This window comes from Oncorhynchus masou, chromosome 14 (genome assembly GCF_036934945.1).
Source record: "Oncorhynchus masou masou isolate Uvic2021 chromosome 14, UVic_Omas_1.1, whole genome shotgun sequence".
In the NCBI taxonomy this organism is placed as follows: Eukaryota; Metazoa; Chordata; class Actinopteri; order Salmoniformes; family Salmonidae; genus Oncorhynchus; species Oncorhynchus masou.
This window is the reverse complement of record NC_088225.1, coordinates 23,176,330-23,197,747: the sequence shown is the minus strand read 5'-3', so window position 1 is coordinate 23,197,747 and position 21,418 is coordinate 23,176,330. Positions and strand designations below refer to the sequence as shown.

Here is a 21,418-nt window from a genome sequence, read left to right as displayed (position 1 = left end):
GTTTTGTTTGATACGCTGCGTCTTGTTACACGTGTCCTTTTTTATTACATTAATTTACCAAAAGATGTAAACAATACAAAAACATTTCATAATCACTTCTGTTACATTAGATTGTGTTGTGCTCAATCTAACCCGACTTGGTTAGTTTAAAAAGACATCCTACCCAATGATTTACATATACACATCACTGATCCTTCCCTGCAATTAGATAATGAAGCCATTGTAATTCACGAGAGAATAACACACTGGACTAGAAAAGTGTGTGGGGTTTATATTATATGAACAGTAAAAAAGTGATATGAAGTGCTTGAACATGATTGTGTTAATATTGTGTAGTTTGACAACAAAAACACAGCCTTTTAAACTGACAATTTCTACAAGTATGTTATTCAAATCTTACAAATTATCTCTCAGAATATAACATTTGAATTTATTAGTTCATGAAACACTTTGCCAAATGCACAGCAGAATACAAAAACAGGCACATCTTCGTAAAAGCCACAACTATAATTTTTTTTACTGATACACATTTACACACTCCCATTTTTATATTACAGTACAAATGCATATTGAAGAGGTGAATAGTGTTTCAGCACTCTTTAAAGGGATCTATGATGAACCTCACTCCAGGTCCCAAGAGGAAATTGATCCGCAGATTTCTGGTCATTGACTTTTAGTAGCAATTGAGGGGTCGTATTCATTAGGGTACACCGTAGCAAAACGTTTTGCAATGGGATAAGAACGAAAACTAGCCTTCTAATTCAACAAGCTTAGGTAGTCAGTCCCTCCCTCCTTGTGTCAGATTTCTTCCATTTGGTACCTAATGAATATGACTCAAGTTAGGATCACATTAACCCAGCTAATGATTGCTTTCATACTGTCATCAAGCCTCAAAATGGGCGACCTGAATGTCCTTAAACCCCTATTTGAGAAACACCAGTGCACTTCTCTCTAGTTCAAGGAAGTCCTTTGCTAGGTATTGCAGAGTGTCCTTGGGAAGGCCCAGGTGAATGGCATCCAGGTAGTGGAGGAACCTAATGTGGGGGAGAAAGACATTTTCAAACTTTAGTCAAATTGTTTAGATAAGTGACAGGCATACTGTAGCATGTTCCTAAATGGCCTTTAGTGCAGCACACAGGGTTACTAGAATACATTACCAACTGTAAGTCCATCTGGATAAGAGCATCTGCTAAATGACTAAAAAGTGATGTAAATACGTATACAGTTGAAGTCAGACGTTTACATACACTTTAGCCAAATACATTTAAACTCAGTTCACAATTCCTGACATTTAATCCTAGTAAAAATTCCCTGTCGTAGGTCAGTTAGGATCACCACTTTATTTTAAGAATATGAAATGTCAGAATAATAGAAGATAAATCATTATTTCAGCTTTTATTTCTTTCATTACATTCCCATTGGGTCAGAAGTTTACATACTCAATTAGTATTTGGTAGCATTGCCTTTAAATTGTTTAACTTGGGTCAAACGTTTCAGGTAGCCTTCCACAAGCTTCCCACAATAAGTTGGGTGAATTTTGGCCCATTCTTCCTGACAGAGCTGGTGTAACTGAGTCAGGTCTGTAAGGCCTCCTTGCTCGCACACACTTTTTCAGTTCTGCACACACATTTTCTATGGGATTGAGGTCAGGGCTTTGTGATGGCCACTCCAATACCTTTACTTTGTTGTCCTTAAGCCATTTTGCCACAACTTCGGAAGTATGCTTGGGGTCATTATCCATTTGGAAGACCCATTTGCGACCAAGCTTTAACTTCCTGACTGATGTCTTGAGATGTTGCTTCAATATATCCACATAAATTTTCCTTCTCATGATGCCATCTATTTTGTGAAGTACACTAGTCCCTCCTGCATCAAAGCACCCTCACAACGCTTCACGGTTGGGATGGTGCTCTTTGGCTTGCAAGCCTCCCCCCTTTTCCCCCAAACTTAAATGGTCATTATGGTCAAAGAGTTCTATTTTTGTTTCATCAGACCAGAGGACATTTCTCCAAAAAGTACCATCTTTGTCCCCATGTGCAGTTGCTGAGCGGCCTTTCAGGTTATGTTGATATAGGACTTGTTTTACTGTGGATACTTTTGTACCGGTTTCCTCCAGCATCTTCACAAGGTACATTGCTGTTGTTCTGGGATTGATTTGCACTTTTTGCACCAACGTACGTTCATCTCTAGGAGACAGAACACGTCTCCTTCCTGAGCGGTATGATGGCTGCGTGGACCCATGGTGTTTATACTTGCGTACTATTGTTTGTACAGATGAATGTGGTACCTCCAGGAGTTTGGAAATTGCTCCCAAGGATGAACCAGACTTGGAGGTCTCCAATTTTTTTTTCTGGGGTCGTGGCTGATTTCTTTTGATTTTCCCATGATGTCAAGCAAAGAGGTACTGAGTTTGAAGGTAGGCCTTGATATACATCCACAGGAAAACCTCAAATTGACTCAAATGACGTCAATTAGCCAATCAGAAGCTGGAATTCCTGGAATTTTCCAAGCTGTTTAAAAGGCAGTCAACTGAGTGTATGTAAACTTCTGACCCACTGGAATTGTGATACAGTGAATTATAAAAGTGAAATAATCTGTCTGTAAACAATTCATGGAAAAATTACTTGTGTCATGCACAAAGTAGATGTCCTAACCGACTGGCCAAAACTATAGTTTGTTAAAAAGAAATTTGTGGAGTGGTTTAAAAACAAGTTTTATTGACTCCAACCTAAGTATGTAAACTTCCGACTTAAACTGTATATTTAACCTATAAGCAATCTCACACCACAGACTTTTATCGACACGAGCTACAGAGAAAGCCATTCTGGGTGATTAGAAATGCACTAACCCACCACATCCTATCCATAGACTAACATTTTACTTAAATTACATTTTTATTTAACTAGACAAGTCCATTAAGAAGAAATTCTTATTTACAATGACGGCCTACCCAGGACGATGCTGGGCCAATTGTGCGCCGCCCTATGGGACTCCCAATCACGGCCAGATGTGATACGGCCTGGGTTTGATCCAGGGATTAGAATGACACCTCTTTCACTGAGATGCAGTGCCTTAGACCACTGCGCCACTCGGGAGCCCCAAACAGATATCCTTCTACCCATTTCCACCCTCAGCTTAAACTACACGTAAACGGTGCTACCGGGTACAATAGCAAACCCAAAGCACACAACCTTTCTTGTTGAGACTACATCTGTCCATCAATCATCCATCTCAAACTAAATGATTACAGTATTTTGTCAAGGTATCTGGATAAATGATTTTGAAGTGTGCGACAGCAGCTGGAGTTGTTCTCAGGAATCTAAATCTAATGGGAAAGCTTCCAATTCTTTGAGTGAGCATGAAGATAAGTGACCTCACTGACCTGTGGGTTTCTATGGAATTAACTAACAACTAGATTAAAATAACTACTGTCATTCTGAAACATACCCCAGACCCACAGCCTAGGGTATGAAACAGAAGTGAGGATGGAAACATGCATCACCGGCAATAATGGCTGATCCCTGGCTCCAACCCCACCCTCAGGGGTGTGATAAGCAAAAAAACAAATATCCAATTCACACATGTGCTTGTACATGTGTGAAATAGGACACATGTAAGGACCCATTTGATTTGAATTATTAAAACTGACAGCTTCCCTATTCCATTATATTAACAGAGTGAGAGCATGACATAACTGTTTGAAGGCTTAACTCAAATACCATGTCCAGCCCTATCAAAATGATACACCCTTACATTATGCCTGAATAATAACAAAACAGTGTACAAAACATTAGGAACACCTGCTCTTTCCATGACAGATTAGGTGAATCCAGGTGAAAGCTATGATCCCTTATTTATGTCACCTGTTAAATCCACTTCAAATCAGTGTAAATGAATGGGGGGGTTACATGCCATTCAGAGGGTGAATGGGCAAGACAAATGTAAGTGCCTTTGAACAGGGTATGGTAGTAGGTGCCATGTACACCGGTTTGTGTCAAGAACTGCAACTCTGCTGGGTTTTTCACACTCAACAGTTTCCAGTGTGTATTAAGAATGGTCCACCACCCAATGGACATCAACTTGACACAATGAATTGAGGCTGTTCTGAGGGCAAAAGGGGGTGTAATTTAATAGTGCCAACCCCTCGACTTTTTCAACATTTTGTTACGTTACAGCCTTATTCTAAAATTGATTAAACCTTTCGGTTACTGGCACCACACTCTAACCACTAGTCTACCATCTCTGCAGCAGTCCACCAATTAGGCCTTTATGGTAGTGGCCAGACTGAAGCCACTCCTCAGTAATAGGCACATGACGGCCTGCTATGAGTTTGCCAAAAGCTCCTAATAGACTCTCAGACCACGAGACAAGATTCTCTGGTCTGATGAAACCAAGATTGAACTCTTTGGCCTGAATGCCAAGTGTCACGTCTGGAGGAAACCTGGCACCATCCCTACGGTGAAGCATGGTGGCAGCAGCATCATGCTGTGGAGATGTTTTTCACCGGCAGAGACTGGGAGACTAGTCAGGATCAAGGCAAAGATGAACGGAGCAAAAACCAGAGAGATCCTTGATGAAAACCTGCTCCAGAGCGCTCATGACCTCAGACTGTGGCGAAGGTTCACCTTTCAACAGGACAACAACCCTAAGCACAAAGCCAAGACAATGCAAGAGTGGCTTCAGGACAAGTCTTTGAATCTTCTCGAGTCGCCCAGCCAGAGCCCAGACTTGAACCTGATCGAACATCTCTGGAGAGACCTGAAAATAGCTGTGCAGGAACACTCCCCATCCAACCTGACAAAGCTTGAGAGGATCTGCAGAGAAGAAATGGGAGAAACTCCCCAAACACAGGTGTGCCAAGCATGTAGTGTCATACCCAAGAAGACTTGAGGCTGTAATTGCTGCCATAAGGTTATTGAACAAGGTACTGAGTGAAGGGTCTGAATACTTATGTAAAGGTGTATTTATTTGTATACATTTGTAAAAAAATAAATAATAATTTTTTTAGCTTGATCATTATGGGGTATTGTGTGTAGATTAATGAGGGGAAAATATTTTTTCATACATTTTAGAATAAGGCTGTAACCTAACAAAATGTGGGAATAGTCCAGGAGTCTGAATACCTTCCCAAAGGCATTGTATAAATATCAATGATTTAATAGTATTGGTTAGGCTGTCTTGTACAGACAAAAACTAAAAAGTATGTAATTATCAATCTATACTGAATGGAGAGCAGCTTGGTCTCTAGATATCAATCTATACAGAATGGAGAGCAGCTTGGTCTCTAGATATCAATATATACTGAATGGAGCAGCTTGGTCTTATGATATCAATCTATACAGAATGAGACAGATTTGAGGTGGTTCAAAGCTGGGTGTCCCCCTAAAACCCCGTTTAACTCTGATCCTGATTTCCACATCCATAACCTTTAACCTCTCACCTCCATTTAACCTTACCCCTGACCTCTCACCTGCGTTTAACCTTGAACTGCTCCTTGAGCGTCTCTGATCGGCAGATGGTCCGTAGGAAGGGAAGGAAGTCCAGGGCTGCAGCAGGTCTGTTACCCAGCGTCCCTGCCACTCGGCTGGGTAGAATGTCCATCACATCCCTCCTCTTCTGGAGAACTCTGGAGGAACAACAGCAGCAATCAGGATAGGTTAGATTCCTTAAAATGCACTTTGTGACGACTTTGATGTAAAAGGGCGTAATACATAAATGTGTTAAATTTATTATCTAATATCTACCAAATTAAACTCTTCTTTGAGATGTTGAATACTAGAATTATACTCACTGATCAAATAATGAATTAATACATGAATACAATATTTTACATATAAATTATAAATTCAGTAAGCAATACCCTGTCAACTGATCACTATAAGCCATACAGTGAAGGACAAACAGACAAGACGACTCACTTTGGTTCACAGGGGCTGTCCTGGGTGAGTCTGAAGCCCTGTCTGTGCGGGGCCACAGGGAGTGTGAGCTCGTTCACAGCCTCGTTCCCCAGTTCCCCCTCTAGACCCTGAGCTGTACCCCACGCCTCCTCCACCCCAGCCCTGCACCTCTGGAAGCTCAGAGCCTCCACAGCAGCCTGGATCTCCCCCGCTCTCTCCTCCTCTACCCAGCTCCCTCCATGGCACTCCTCCCTGGGCTCGTCATTCATCCCGTCTTTAGTCTCGGCTCTCAGGCCGAATGTCCTGTGTGTGTTTCTGGCACCACCTACAGGTGAGGTGTGGTGGCAAAGGGAGGAGTCCAGGAGGGACATGTGGTCGAGGAACTCTGCCAGGGAGCCCAGGCAGTGGGACACAGGCTCACTCTTCATCCTCTGCTCCGGGGTGAGTGGCACCCTAATCCTCACAGGGGGAGGGGCCTTCTCCTTTACCTCTTCCTCTCTGGCCTTCACAGATTCTAGTTCAACCTTGTTGCTGGTAGAATCGTCCTGACTGTCCTCCCCTTCCGTCTGTGTCTGAGGGGGGTTGGCAGGTGGTTTAGTGTGGAGGGAGAGGAAGGCGTCGTCGGAATCAGAGTCTGAGTGAAAGGGGTCCAGCTCCTCTCGGGTACCCAGCTGCTTCTTCTTCTTCTTCTTCATTCTAGAGGACACCTTCACCGGGCTCCCGTCTGTCTCTGACCCCTCTGCCACCTGCTGGAGCCTGGGGTGGGGCAGTGGATCAACCTCAGTCTGAGGTGGTAGTGGTGGATCAATCTCTGGCTTTATACTATTCATACTAGTGGCTACTTCCTGTGGATCAGCGCTGGACTCTTCCTGTGTCCGCCTGTGGGTTGTGACAGTGAGGTGTGTGGTGGGTAGGGGAAGCAGGGCCTCCATGTTGGAGTAGAGCAGGTCCATTCCTCTCCTCTTGCTGGTGGTCAGCAGCTCCCAGCAACCTGGCTCCACTGTGGACTGGCTCTGAGGAGACAATAGATTGTGGTTAACCTTCAATACTTCCACACTAACTTACAGATAATAAAGTGACTGAGAAGGTGGTTTGACATAGGGATTGTAATTATGCGAGATCATACCACAAGAGACCGGTCAAAAATGATCTCGAGTGTCCTCTTAAGACAACAACGAGGAAAGAGATGGACTTTTGACAACCAACCTTGAACAGATCCTGCATTTCCCTCTCTGGCTCCATGTTCAGCAGTCCCAGCATGCTCTCTGTGCAGCCTGTGTCACAGGGGGGCAGGGGTCCTGCTGGAGTCACCCCCTCACTCACCACAGAGCCACCTGCAGTTTCCTCTGTCTTTGACTGGAGTTGTGTCACTGAATATGCAACATAAAAACAAAATTTATCACCATCAGTATTAATTGGCAACGTTGTTTATACAGTTATTTAGTGAACATTACTCTGTCCTCACCTGTGGGGGCTGAGTCTGGGAGGGGACGGGATAGCTTCCGCCCCCTGTGGAACGGCTCCAGAACTGCAGGTGCAGAAGGCTCTGGCGGATGTCACAACCGTTCAGGTGGAGCAGAGAGGAGACGTCGCGGGCGTCCGTACGCATGTTCTCAGCCAGGCACAGCAGCTGCAGGTAGCTCCCCACCTTCACCTGTATAGGAGAAAGAGAGGTGTTACAACCACACACACTCATGCACCTGTATGAAGGAGTTACACACTAACATACGCAAATGACAATACAAGTTTCCTATTATAAAATGAACATTCTTCCCGTGCAACTAGAAAGTATGCTTAAAATATACCTTCAACGTTACTCTGTTGAGTACATGACAACAACAAAACACCCAGCAAAAAAAAGGGTTGTAGTTTATTGGTTCTCTTACCACTGAGGGGGTTTTGAAATGTATCTCCTCAAAGTTGCCATCAAACATGGTACTGAAGGTGGGATCTAGAAGAGAGAAACAGGTTCAACTCACAGTGCATGTCACCTTCGGGTCTGTGCTATTCATTTGACACAGTGTACAAACCTACAACCATGGACCACAACTTAGTCTTCCAACCATGAAATGTGGATTGCTCCCCACTCACCACTGGTGGTGAGGATCACCGGTCTCTTGGTGGTGGTCATGAACGTTTTGATGGCAGCCAGGAACCCAGAGTCGTCATCAAAGACGACATCCACCTCCTCAAAGAGAATGAGTGACGTGGCTGTCTTCTTGCTCTGCTCTTCACTGGAGGAGTCCTTGGTGATGGCTGCTGCTGCTGGTCTGTTCTGTGGCTCTTCAGTCTTACTGGAACTCTCCTTGGCTTTACTGGTCTTCTTGGGAACAGCTGGAAGAGAATAACACTGATATTTAGTTCTGACGTGTGTATGCAGACTAGACTAGGGTTTATCCAAAATAGTAACTGAAGGGAATAAAGCTTCCCCGCTGTGTTTAATTTAGGACCTAGACTGTTTAACACCTGACTGACAGAAACCTCAAGCTAGGGAGGAACAAGGAATTCATTCTAACCGGTTGGTTGCTTCTGGTCTTGGCTGGCACTGGCAGGTTCCTTGTTGGTGGGACCAGGTCGGCCCATTTTGAAGAAGTTGGCCAGGGAGGTGGGGGCCAGGCCTCCCCTCGTGGCTCCACGGGGGGACTTCCTGGGGGAGGACACCACCCTTCGAGGAGAGTACACTTTCCCTGGGAGATGGACAGCAGAATCTTCACCTGTCAACCTGGATCTTTAGAAATCCTACTTTTCACATTACTCAAGAAACTTGCGGCAGGTAGCATAGCGGTTAAGACGGTTGGGCCAGTAACCGAAAGGTCGCTGGTTTGAATCCCAAGCCGACTAGGTGAACAACCTGTCCATGAGTCCTTGAGCAAGGTATTTAACTCAAATTGCTCCTGCAAGTCGCTCTGGATAAGAGCATCCGCTAAATGACTAACATGTAAGTGTAACATGAAACTGGCATGTAACCTGAAGATAACATAGATTTAGGCCAATGGGAGATGGTGCTCAGGTTTGTTACCCGTTTATCTCTTATAGATTTTTATCAGTGTCAAACTATCAAAACAGTCCTAAGAGATGATTTTGTTCAAAGAAACACTGGGCTGCAAGAAGAGAGGCAAACTTCTTCTAAACTTACGTGGTGAGGATCCAGGCCTGGCGGTGGAGCTACTGAAATAGCATGGCTTATGGGCGTTGACCCCTGGATGTCCACCTGGTGGGACTGGGTGGCCTCCCTCAGCTGGGACAGGATCTGACGGCCGCTCCGCTGGGACGACGCATTCACCTCAAACACCTGGAGAAGGATGACAGGTTACACGTCCTGCCTTCAAAGTAGCATACATAGCTAATATATTACACAGACAGTTAAGACAGATGTTAAAAGATTTGATGGCACCCGGCAGAACCCCACCCTGCATCCCTCTACTGGCTTGCCTCTAAAGCTAAGCAGGGTGGTCCTGGTCGGCCCTTGGATGGGAAACCAGATGCTGCTGGAAGTGGTGTCAGAAGACCAGTAGGAGCCACTCTTTCCTTTTCCTAGTTAAATGAAGGTTACCAGAGTGGCCCACCATCAAAAAAATGCATCCCACAACATTTAACATGGAAATAGCTGTTCTGTCATTCAGGCTACAGTAACAGCAAATGTGTGGTGTTCAATGTAGGCCTACATTCTATGAGACAGGGCTTGACATTAACATGTTTATCCACTTGTCCTTCAGATAAGGTGACTGAAACTGTTATTTGATGCAAGAAACCACTTGGGAGCTTCGTGCGGGCTTAGAGGGAACAAAGTACCGTAACTGAGGTAAATAAACTCAGCAAAAAAAAGAAACGTCCCTTTTTCAGGACCCTGTCTTTCAAAGATAATTCGTAAAAATACAAATAACTACGCAGATCTTCATTGTAAAGGGTATAAACACGGTTTCCCATGCTTGTTAAACTAATCATAAACAATTAATGAACACGCACATGTGGAAAGGTCGTTAAGACACCAACAGCTTACAGACAGTAGGCAATTAAGGTCATAGTTATGAAAACTTAGGACACTAAAGAGGCCTTTCTTCCGTCTCCGAAAAACACCAAAAGAAAGATGCCCAGGGTTCCTGCTCATCTGCGTGAACGTGCCTTAGGCATCCTGCAAGTAGGCATGAGGATAGCAGATGTGGCCAGGGAAATACATTGCAATGTCCATACTGTGAGACGCCTAAGACGGCGATACAGGGAGACAGGACGGACAGCTGATCATCCTCGCAGTGGCAGACCACGTGTAACAACACCTGCACAGGATCAATACATCCGAACATCACACCTGGGGGACAGGTACAGGATGGTTTCAACTGCCCGAGTTACACCAGGAACACACAATCAGTGCGCAGACTGTCCACAATAGGCTGAGAGAGGCTGGACTGAGGGCTTGTAGGCCTGTTGTAGGCAGGTCCTCACCAGACAAAACCGGCAATAACGTTGATCGTCCTACCTGGCACAAACCCACCGTCGCTGGACCAGACAGGACTGGCAAAAAGTGCTCTTCACTGGCAAGTTGCGGTTTTGTCTCACCAGGGGTGATGGTCGGATTTGCGTTTATTGTCAAAGGAATGAGCGTTACTCTGGAGGTGGAGGGTCTGTCATGGTATGGGAGGTGTGTCACAGCATCATCGGACTGAGCTTGTTGTCATTGAAGGCAATCTCAACGCTGTGCGTTACAGGGAAGACATCCTCCTCCCTTATGTGGTACCTTTCCTGCAGGCTCATTCTGACATGACCCTCCAGCATGACAATGCCACCAGCCATACTGCTCGTTCTGTGTGTGATTTCCTGCAAGACAGGAATGTCAGTGTTCTGCCGTGGCCAGCAAAGAGCTCGGATCGCAATCCCATTGAGCACGTCTGGGACCTGTTGGATCGGAGGGTGGGGGCTAGGGCCATTCCCCCCAGAAATGTCTGGGAACTTGCAAGTGCCTTGGGGGAAGAGTGGGGTAACATCTCACAGCAAGAACTGTCAAATGTGGTGCAGTCCATGAGGAGGAGATGCACTGCAGTATTTAATGCAGCTGGTGGCCACACCAGATACCGACTGTTACTTTTGATTTTGACCCCCCCTTTGTTCAGGGACATGTATTCCATTTTTGTTAGTCACATGTCTGTGGAACTTGTTCAGTTTATGTCTCAGTTGTTGAATCTTGTTATGTTCATACAAATATTTACACATGTTAAGAAAAAATTTCAGTCTCTCGATGTGCAAAACTGATAGAGACATACCCCAAGCGACTTACAGCTGTAATCGCAGCAAAAGGTGGCGCTACCTTAGCGAGACTATATACAGGGGGTAACGGACAGAGTCAATGTGCAGGGGCACCGGGGGTAATATGTACATGTCGGTAGAGTTATTAAAGTGACTATGCATAGATAATAACAGAGAATAGCAGCGGTGTAAAAGAGGGGGTGGGCAGCCATTTGATTAGATTTTCAGGAATCTTATGGCTTGGGGGTAGAAGCCTCTTGAACTTATACTTGGCACTCCAATACCGCTTACCGTGTGGTAGCAGAGAGAAGAGTCTAAGACTAGGGTGGCTGGAGTCTGACCATTTTTAGGGCCTTCCTCTGACATCGCCTGGTATAGAGGTCCTGGATGGCAGGAAGCTTGGCCCCAGTGATGTACTGGGCCGTACGCACTACCCACTGTAGTGCCTTGCAGTCGGAGGCTGAGCAGTTGCCATACCAGGCAGTGATGCAACCAGTCAAGATGCCCTCGTTGGTGCAGAAGTAAAGAGCTACTTCCAGTGCTTGACCCTCCTATGTTGAACATAATAAATGGCTTTCTATCCACCGGATGTGTACCAAACGCACTAAAAGTGGCAGTAATAAAGCCTCTCTTGAAAAAGCCAAACCTTGACCCAGAAAATGTAAAAAAAACTAAATTGGTCTATATCGAATCTCCCATTCTTCTCAAACATTTTTGAAAAAGCTGTTGCACAGCAACTCACTGCCTTCCTAAAGATAAATAATGAATACAAAATGTATCAGTCTGGTTTCAGAGTTCGTCAAGGTTCTGTTTTAAGACCATTTCGATAAAACATGGTGAAGCCCCTAAATTGCCTACCCTGGAAGCCTGTGTTTCAGTCATAAGGAAGTGGGTGGAGGAAAATGTTTTACTTTCAAACTCGGACAAAACAGAGACGCTAGTTCTCGGTCCCAAGAAACAAAGATCTGCTGTTGGATCTGACATTTCATCTTAATGGTTGTACAGTTGTCTCAAATAAAACTGAAGAACCTTAGCGTTACTGGGGACCCTGATCTCTTTTTGACGAACATATCAATACTATTTCAAGAAAATATTTTTTCATCTTTGTAACATTGCAAAAACCAGAAACTTTTTTTGGTCCAAAAAATGCAGAAAAACTAATCCATGTATTTGTCACTTCTAGATTAGACTACTGTAATGCAACACTCGCCAGCTACCCAGATAAAACACTAAATAAACTAAACACCGGTGCTAGAATCTTGACTAGAACCCCAAATTTGATCATACTCCTCCAGTGCTAGCCTCTCTACACAGGATTCCTGTTAAGGCCAGGCCTGATTTCAAGGTTTTACTGCTAGTCTACAAAGCATTACATGGGCTTGCTCATACCTCTCTCTCAGATTTGGTCCTGCCGTGCATGCCTAAACGTACGCTATGGTCACAAGACGCAGGCCTCCTTATTGTCCTTATTTCGAAGCAAAGAGCTGGAGGTAGGGCTTTCTCCTATAGAGCTCCTTTTTATGGAATAGTCTGCCTATCCATGTGAGAGACGCAGACTCGGTTTCGACCTTTAGGTCTTTATTGAAGACTCATCTCTTCAGTGGGTCCTAGGATTGAGTGTAGTCTGGCCCAGGGGTGCGAAGGTGAAGAGCAAGGCACCGGATCGACATTGCTGTCTCTGCCTGGCCAGCTCCTCTCTACACTGGGATTCTCTACCTCTGATCATATTACGGGGGCTGAGTCAGTGGCTTACTAGTGCTCTTCCATTCCATCCCTAGGAGGGGTGCGTCACTGATGTGATCGTCCTGTTTTCCAGTTTGCACCCCCTCGGGCTCGTGTGGTGGAGGAGATCTTCGCGGGCTATACTCAGCCTCGTCTCAGGGTAGTAAGTTGGTGGTCTGTTGATATCCCTCTAGTGGGGTGGGGGCTGTGCTCTGGCAAAGTGGGTGGGGTTATATCCTGCCTGGTTGGTCCTGTCCGTATTGTCAGACGGGGCCACAGTGTCCCCCCCACCCCTGACTCAGCCTCCAGTATCTATGCTGCAATAGTCTATGTGCTGGGGGGCTAGGGCCAGTCTTATATCTGGTGTATTCTCCTGTCTTATCTGGTGTCCTGTGTGAATTTAAGTATGATTCCTCAAATTCTCTCTTTCTATCTCTCCCTCCCGGAGGACCTGAGCCCTAGGATCATGCCTCAGGACTACCTGGCCTGATGACTCCTGGCTGTCCCCAGTCCACCTGGTTGTGCTGCTGCTGCTGCTCTGGGTCCAACTGTTCTGCCTAGGTTCCTGTCTTTCTAGAGAGTTTTTCCAAGACACCGTGCTTCTACATCTGCATTACTTGCTGTTTGAGGTTTTAAGCTGGGTTTCTGTACAAGCACTTTGTGTCATCTGCAAAAAGGGCTTTATAAATATTTGATTGATTGATTGATTCAGAGTGTAAAGTGAGTGCATTGAAATTTGTATGCAGAAACATGATTAAAAACAAATTGGCTTGTGATCAACCAGTGGGTTTCAAAGCATAAAAGGTTGGTGACTGCTGTGTTAGGCAAGTGGAGTAAAGAATGAACAGACCTTAAAGCCGAGTTCCTGGGCGCAGGCGTAGACGGCAGCGGTCTTGCCGACCCCCGTGGGACCAGTGATCAGCAGGGTGTTACACATAAAGTCTTCCCCCTCCTGAGAGTCCCCGTCTTCAGTGTCCCATGAGTCTGTGTAGCCAAGAGGGGAACAGCAGGCTGCTTTAAGTTTACTCTGTGGTAACTTTGAAAAAGTTACTTTTATATAGGATGATGTAACTATTTCAAAGGAGGGAAAAATGTGTTCATGCTCAAACAGTCATAGTGCTATCTGAAAATACAAAAGCAAAATCTTAGAATAGAGGGCTCAGCCATTTTCTCCAAGGTGACCGTCTCTTACCATTGCTGTCGTCATCCTGTTTCTTTTCCTCCTGTTTCTTTTCCTTCTGTTTCTTCCTCTCTTCCCTGTCAGCTCTGAGCTTCCATTCCCTCAGCCAACTGCAAACGGATTGGTTTATGCAAAATTACATGACAGATTCATTGAATTAATGGCATGAAACACATGGCTTTCAATAAAGCTCATAAAGCCATTGATTCATACCTTTTACATACAATAAGTATGTGGACACCATTAAAAAAGTGCGTGGATTTGGCTATTTCAGCCACACCGTTGCTGACAGGTGTATAAAAATCCAGCACACAGCCATGCAATCTTCATAGACAAACATTGGTAGTAGAATGGCCTTATGGGAGAGCTCAGTGACTTTCAACATGGCAGCATCATAGGATGCCACCTTTCCAACAAATCAGATCGTCAAATTTCTGCCCTGCTAGAGCTACGCCGGTCAACTCTAAGTGCCGTTATTGTAAAGTGGAAACGTCTAGGGGCAACAACGGCTCAGCCGCAAAGTGGTAGGTCACACAAGCTCACAGAACAGGACCGCCGAGTGCTGAAGTGCGTAAAAATCGTCTGTCCTCGGTTGCAACACACCGAGTTCCAAACTGCCTCTGGAAGCAACGTCAGCACAAGAACTGTTCGTCGGGAGCTTAATGAAAATGGGTTTCCATGGACAAGCAGCCGCACACAAGCCTAAGACCATCATGCGCAATGCCAACGCTACCTGCCCGAATGCATAGTGCAAACTGTCAAGTATGGTGGAGGAGGAATAAATGGTCTGAGGCTGTTTTTCATGGTTTGGGCTAGGCCCCTTAGTTCCAGTGAAGGGAAATCTTAACGCTTCAGCATACAATGACATTCATGACAATTCTGTGCTTCCAACTTTGTGGCAACAGTTTGGGGAAAGCCTTCTCCTGTTTCAGCATGCCCCGTACACAAAGCTCGTTCCACACAGAAATGTTTTGTTGAGATCGGTGTGGAAGAATTTGAGTGGCCTGCACAGAGCCGTGACTTCAACAACATCAAACACCTTTGGGTGGAATTGGAATGCCGACTGCGATCTAGGCCTAAAATTAGTGCCCAACCTCACTAATGCTCGTGGCTGAATGGAAAGCAAGTCCCCGCAGCAATGTTCCAACATCTAGTGGAAAGCCTTCCCAGAAGAGTGGAGGCTGTTTTGCAGCAAAAGTGGGACCAACTCCATATTAATGCCCATCATTTTAGAACAAGATGTTTGACGAGCAGGTGTCCATGTACTGTATATCTGTAATACCTGTGTAGAGCCAGCAGGGTGCCTAGTACAACTAGCTACTGAGCTATTCAGTTGAGTCAATAAGTAGATACACCAATCCCTTACCTGTGCAGCCTCCTCACTGAGGCAGTGTTGCCTATGACGTCATTGGAGTGCTGTGGTTGGTACTTCTCTGTCCACAACACATCCTCTTTTACGGAGTCTGGTGGAATAAAAAAAGCAGTTACTAAAGACTATTCAAAAATGTATTTTGTAATGTTATGAAAAGGAAGCACATTTAAGCATCGAACTGAAAGGCCATGTTTCAGCTACCACAGATACTGCAAGGTAAGAGGTTTTTTACAGAGAAACCATTTCTTATTTGCCCTCTTACCATCTTTGACAGAGTTGCTAGCCAGCGGCGAGTCCTCCAGGAGTACCACAGGGTCCTTTTGGGAGGGGAGTGGTGTTTTCATCTTCTCGTTCTCCTGTTGCTTGCGCCTCCTCCCTCGCCCTCCCCTCCTGGGTGGCTCAGGTTCGGGGGAGATGGTGTCCCCGTCGATCACAATGATCTTCTCCGACCTCCTGGACATCTGCTTCTTGGCCACCTTTCCCACTGCCCCCTCACCCTCTTCCACTCTCTTCCTCTTTCCCCCCACAGGCTCTGTCGATGCTGGGGCACTGCTGGCGAGTTTGGTACTGGGGTCTGCCTCTGAAGCTGTGCATTCCTGGAGGTGGTCCGCCCGCCTCTTCAGGAAGCGTGTGAGAAACCGCTGGACGGGGAAAGGAGGGTTGGATGCACTGATCTCCTCCATTAGGAGCTTACGAATGGGCTCAGAGAAATCTTCTCGCCAGCCAGACCTCTGTTCAGAACAAATTATTCAGTTATCTAAAGTTGATTAACAACCAAAACTACACCAGTAAATATTACATGGGATATTACCAGTGAAATATGAAATGTGTAAAATAATATTACAACATACCCTTTCAGTGTGCGCTCTGGATGCTGGCTCAGTCTTACAGCAAGTGGAACTATCGAGGGATGGAAGCTGGTTTGATGGTAGACATCGAAGCTCCTTCAGGAAGTGTAAGCGAGGAGAAACAGGCCATGGAAGACTCCAGAGAGGACACACTGTCCAAGGGCCAAGAAAAATGTAATTAGATGGAGAACACAGAGGGAACACTTGAGCAGGAAGCACGCTGAAAAGGCTAAGGTTCCCAGTTCAAATCCCAGTTATGGCACACTAATTATTTAATCAAATTTACATTAGTAAAAATAATAATAAAGATTTACGTTAGTAAAAATGTCCATTCAAAAAATCTAAACATCAGTGAGTGGCACCCCTTCTGCTTTATACAACTAATAAGAACACTTGGATGGAAGGGACAGAGCTTGCAAGGAGAAAACACATACCCTGTGACGTCTGCAGCACGTGCACTACAGGCTGGAAGGAGGAGCAGGAGACTGCGTAGGCCTCATTGGAGGCAACGGTTTTGGCTATCTGCTTCTTGAAGGACTCTGGGAGGCCACTCTTCAGGAACTCTCTGCGGGCTCGGAACTGTTCATCATCTTGAGAGTTCTCTGAAGCATCACAGCTAGAAGGGGTAAGAGCCACATTAGGGGTGTAAGGTCAAAGGTCTTGTTGAGGTCTGCAAAAATGTTGAATATAGACCAAACAGTGTTATTGGTAATAAGCTGCAAGTCTGTAATAAGCTTACCTGCGATCATCAAAGATGGATATGACTGATGTCCTCTGTGCTTTTTTCCCAAGGAACATGGGAGCCACTTTGGAAGGGAAAAAAATACACAAAACATTAATGTTAGTGTCCTTCTATACATACATATACCAAAAATAAATACAATCATAGTCATACAGCAATTGGAACTCAGCCCGTATAAGACAAGATTTCATCAAGTATGTGTGCACAAAATACAAATTACATTTAACAAATGTAATGCTTCAAACAATGAAATGCTTAATTAACAATCATAACAAAGTACGGCTTTCACCTTGTCACACTACACAAATAATACACTTCACCTTCTCCTCCAGGCTTTGAAAATAAATTGTGCGATGTCAAAAATTCCTTTTCTGAAAAATAACTACAGCCTGTGTACATCCTGTAGCCAGAACACTTCAGGGTGAGCAAATGATAGATGTTTTCTATAATCATGTTACGACTTCAGTCAACAGTGATAAAGTACCTGCTGGATTATTGGCCTCCTTGCTGGCAGGTGCTTTTTTCCCCAATACATCATTTAGACTGCGTTTCCGAGCTGTTCCCTTCTCCTTGGCAGTCGGAGCAGAGCCATCCTGGCTATCCTCCACACAAACCACTGAGTCCTGCACAAACAGTGGTTGGCAAAAATACAGGATTAGCGGGTTATCTATGAAACAAAGCCTTTCTGTACTTGTGCTTCGTCTCACAGTTGGAGAAATGGACAGGAAACAAGATAGTCAGGTGGATTGAAAAGTACATGCATCATCTCTAATATGACAATTGTTATCAATGGAGCATGAATTGTACAGTACAACTACATACGGAGCAAGAGTAGAACAGCTTCTCCCAAGTAAGAAAAAACCTACAAATCTTTAACTGAAATGTCATTAGGACTGTAGAGTACCTCATCTTCATTGTAGCTCTTCCTGCCCTGTCTCCGGGTGGAGCGTCGGAAAGACCTCTGACCCTCCTTATCCGCTGAGGCCTTTTTACTCTGCTGTATCTCCCGGGCTTTCTCCACCAACTTCTTTGCCTTTTTTCTCTTTTTCGATGCATTGGATTCCTGATCAAGAGGATTCAAATGGGTTTAAGAAGAAAAACTACAAGTGAAAGGAAAGTGTGTGTTGAATTATAGCTGCTAATTCAAAACATCGGTTTCATATTCCAACTGATAAAAACAGAGGCTATAATTACCTTAGTAGCTAGGGGACTTAGGATTTCAAAATCACTTCCACCCTCAGACTTTGATGCAGAGCTTTGGAAGACGACTCTGGTAAATTTCATCCTGAAGGTTCAAGGTAACAATAAAATGATAATAGTTTATGCAAAGGTAGTCAAAACAGCAAAAACAAATTAAATGCCCAAATGTTTTATTTTCAAACATACAATGCAAACTAGATATTACAAAGTCAGCATGAAGCTGAGGCACTACTGTCTGACTCTGTAGTAATGTATCGTCCTGCCTTTAAAACATTGTCCAGACTAGGGACATGCCTCCATTGTGGACGAGTCAATCTATGTCCAAACCTATTGCCTCCCTGTTACTGACCAACAGGACGCACAAGCGAGACAATTAAAAACTATGCTTAAAGACATCTTGGCCATCCCTCACCTGATGGGACTTCCTGTCTTGTTTGGTGGACAGACCATCTGTGCTCTGAACACCCTGTGTCTGGACTTGTCTGACTTCGGGGTGGACATCTGGACAGGGCAGTCCACGGTGACTGCTGCAACAGCTTTCACCCTTTCTTTTTTTGTTTTCCTCACTGGAGTTACTGGATCAACAGCAGGTGTCTGCCTGCAAGGGGCTTCTCTGGTGGACCTCCTGACTGTTGTTGGTGTGGAGGTGGTGGGCTCTGCTTCAGGTTTAACCTCAGTGTTGGACTCCTCTTTGGGTTTAGAATCAGTCTCCACAGGAACATGGTCTTCTTGTGCCGCGGGTGAGGGAACTGACTCCTGCTCCATGGCCTTCTTCCTCCCTCGTCTCTGCGGTTTCTTCTTAGCTGCACTTTTACCTGGCTGCTCCTCTGTTGGGGCAGCAGAGTGGTTCTCCTCCTCCAAAGCCTCCCCCAAGGCCTTGTCCACAGGCTGCTTCCCAGGGCCCTTGCCGGGCTTGGCTGGCTGCTTGAAAGCACTCATGAACTGCTTCCGCTCAGTCTGGCTGCACTTGGGAGTGGATGATTCAGACTCAACGACACTGAGCTCCAGGTCCTCCTCCTGCAGGACCACGTTGGACTTCCTTTTGGGGGCAGGCAGCAGCTCCAGTCTAGACTGGGGATGAGGAAAGGAAGCAGTCTTCACCACTACAGGTGCTAGGCTCCCCTCTTTTTCCCTGGAGAAGATGGAGGCAATCTTTTTCTCTGCAACCAGGACTGGCTCGTGGCCGGGGGAAATGGTGTGCACCTCAGCTTGGATGGTGAGGGTTCGAGGAGATATCTGCAGGGGACAAAGCTCTTTGGCTTTGGGTACATCCAACATGTCTTCTGGCTCCGGGTCGACTCCGCTTTTCTCCCCCACTTTCTCCTCTCCCTGGCCCTGAGTCTGCAGGAAGTCCTCAAAGGAGATGGTGACGGTGCTCCCGTTCAACTGAGACGCCTCTCCCACGTTCACCTCTAAGCTTGCATCACACAAAGAGAGCTCAGCCTCCTGGACCTCGGGCACATACTCCTCTGTTTCCTTATCCTCCTGCTGCTTGGCTTTAGCCTTACTGACAGCCACCTTGTCTTTTCTAGGAATTTTAGGAGAACCGTCGCAACTTTCCTTTTTCTTCAGAGGAGCCCTGTTTTTAGAGTACACCTTGGGATGATTGTCTTTTTGAGCCTTCTCAGGACATGCCGTGCCAGGGTCATTCTTACCACAGGTGTCTCCAGCCATGCCAGCATCAGCACTGAACTGGGCCAGCAGGGCAGCTGTGTCACTACCCAGGAAGCCACAGCTGCTGCTCACTACGTTGCCCTCTGACCCCTCACCATCTCCTAGCCCTTCTAAGACCACACACTCCTCCATCTCAGTGGAACCTGCATCAGCATCAGTCTCCTGTAACTGCCGGGCAACTTTGCTGGGCTTCCTGCCCTGTTTCTGACGGGGCTTGGCTGGCAGCCTCACAGGGCTGTCTAGGCTGGCTGGTGATTCAGAGGGCTGGGGCCCCAGGCGGTTCTCCTTAGTCTGCTCTGGGGTACTACCCTTCTCTCTAACTGGTGTGGTCTTCCGGCTGAAGTAATCCATGATGTTGTTGGACCTGGGTGGGGAGAAGGGTTTCTCCATGGGCTTGGGCACAGGGGAAAAGTAGTTTGTGATCATCTTGACAGGAGGAGCATGGGCATCTTTGCATGATCTCTTGCATGGCTGTAAAACAAGATGATTACGCTCTCTATTATTAAAACTATGCAATTAAAAAAATATATCCAATGCATTGACACAGGCTAGCGTAGACAGATGGAATTTGGTTGGACATACCTGAGCTTCAAAATCTTCAATGACAGATGCCATAGCAACGATACCAGCCATAATTTCACTGACCTAAAATAATTAAATGGTTTTAGTTGCAGTGACTAACTAGTTGGTGCATTCTGGTTCAGTTAAGTACTTAGGTAACTTACCTACTAACTAGTAGTAGTCAGTTAACCTGAAAAGCGGCAACTGTAGATCAATGGTGGATGTGGTAGTAAGCTAAAACAAAAGAACACAACTTACCAGCTCTTCTCCTCGATCCCTCTAGAAGACACAACCTCTAAGCTACGCGAACTGTCATTGTGTGGCAAAGTTGATAGCTTGCTATCTAACTGTCTGTCTCGGGAAATAAATATCTTAATATAATAGCTATCTAGCTATATCCGACTATTGTTGGATGACATGGCTAACCTTAGTTGGAAAATAGTCGGCTAGCAAGCTGCCCAAAACGCGTAAAGAAACTACAACGAAGTTTTAACATGTAACTGCAAAGTAAATTCTAGATACTAACGACGAATTAAACACACATATAAACAATAATTCCGTATTTTGGGTACACTGGTAGTTTGGCTTCAGTCTTCCAAAAATCCCGCCTGACTTGTCTAGCCCAAAGGGCGCCAAATTGACTTGCGCGTTAGCGTCACCAACTCCACCACTCACAGTGGCAGAACATGTACACGTCACGAACAGTTGTTGATGTTTGGACTGCAAGGCTCCACCCCGCGTGATATTGTAAATAAGTAGCAGTTCTGTTTCTAAACAAATTTAGCAAAAGCAGATCAAAGATCAACCCACTGCTGTCTAGTTTTGATGAGAGTGAAGTAGATGTTATTTATTGCTTGTATTAGTGATGATCCATCAAGGTTTGCTAATAAATGTACTGTACAGGTGGAAATTATGACAGCTACTACAAATGCATGCTCTGATCAGTGCACAGACCATAACCGTATAGGTACAGACAGTCCCTGT

At 45.4% G+C, this 21,418-nt stretch overlaps 1 protein-coding gene across 1 annotated transcript; it reads right to left on the bottom strand.

The window, feature by feature from the left end:
- Positions 1–4: 4 nt before the first annotated feature.
- Positions 5–21,188, bottom strand: LOC135554558 (ATPase family AAA domain-containing protein 5-like). The gene is given in 23 exon segments (XM_064986923.1): positions 5–1,034; positions 5,471–5,626; positions 5,919–6,910; positions 7,104–7,247; positions 7,363–7,551; positions 7,784–7,848; positions 7,989–8,231; positions 8,414–8,584; positions 9,034–9,093; positions 9,096–9,189; positions 13,708–13,841; positions 14,050–14,147; positions 15,404–15,500; positions 15,672–16,140; positions 16,261–16,409; positions 16,692–16,873; positions 16,997–17,063; positions 17,484–17,622; positions 17,904–18,062; positions 18,194–18,284; positions 18,612–20,344; positions 20,456–20,518; positions 20,693–21,188. Coding segments are annotated over 22 exon segments (5,595 nt in total). The 5' UTR covers positions 20,507–20,518; positions 20,693–21,188; the 3' UTR covers positions 5–922.
- Between the last annotated feature and the right edge of the window lie 230 nt (positions 21,189–21,418).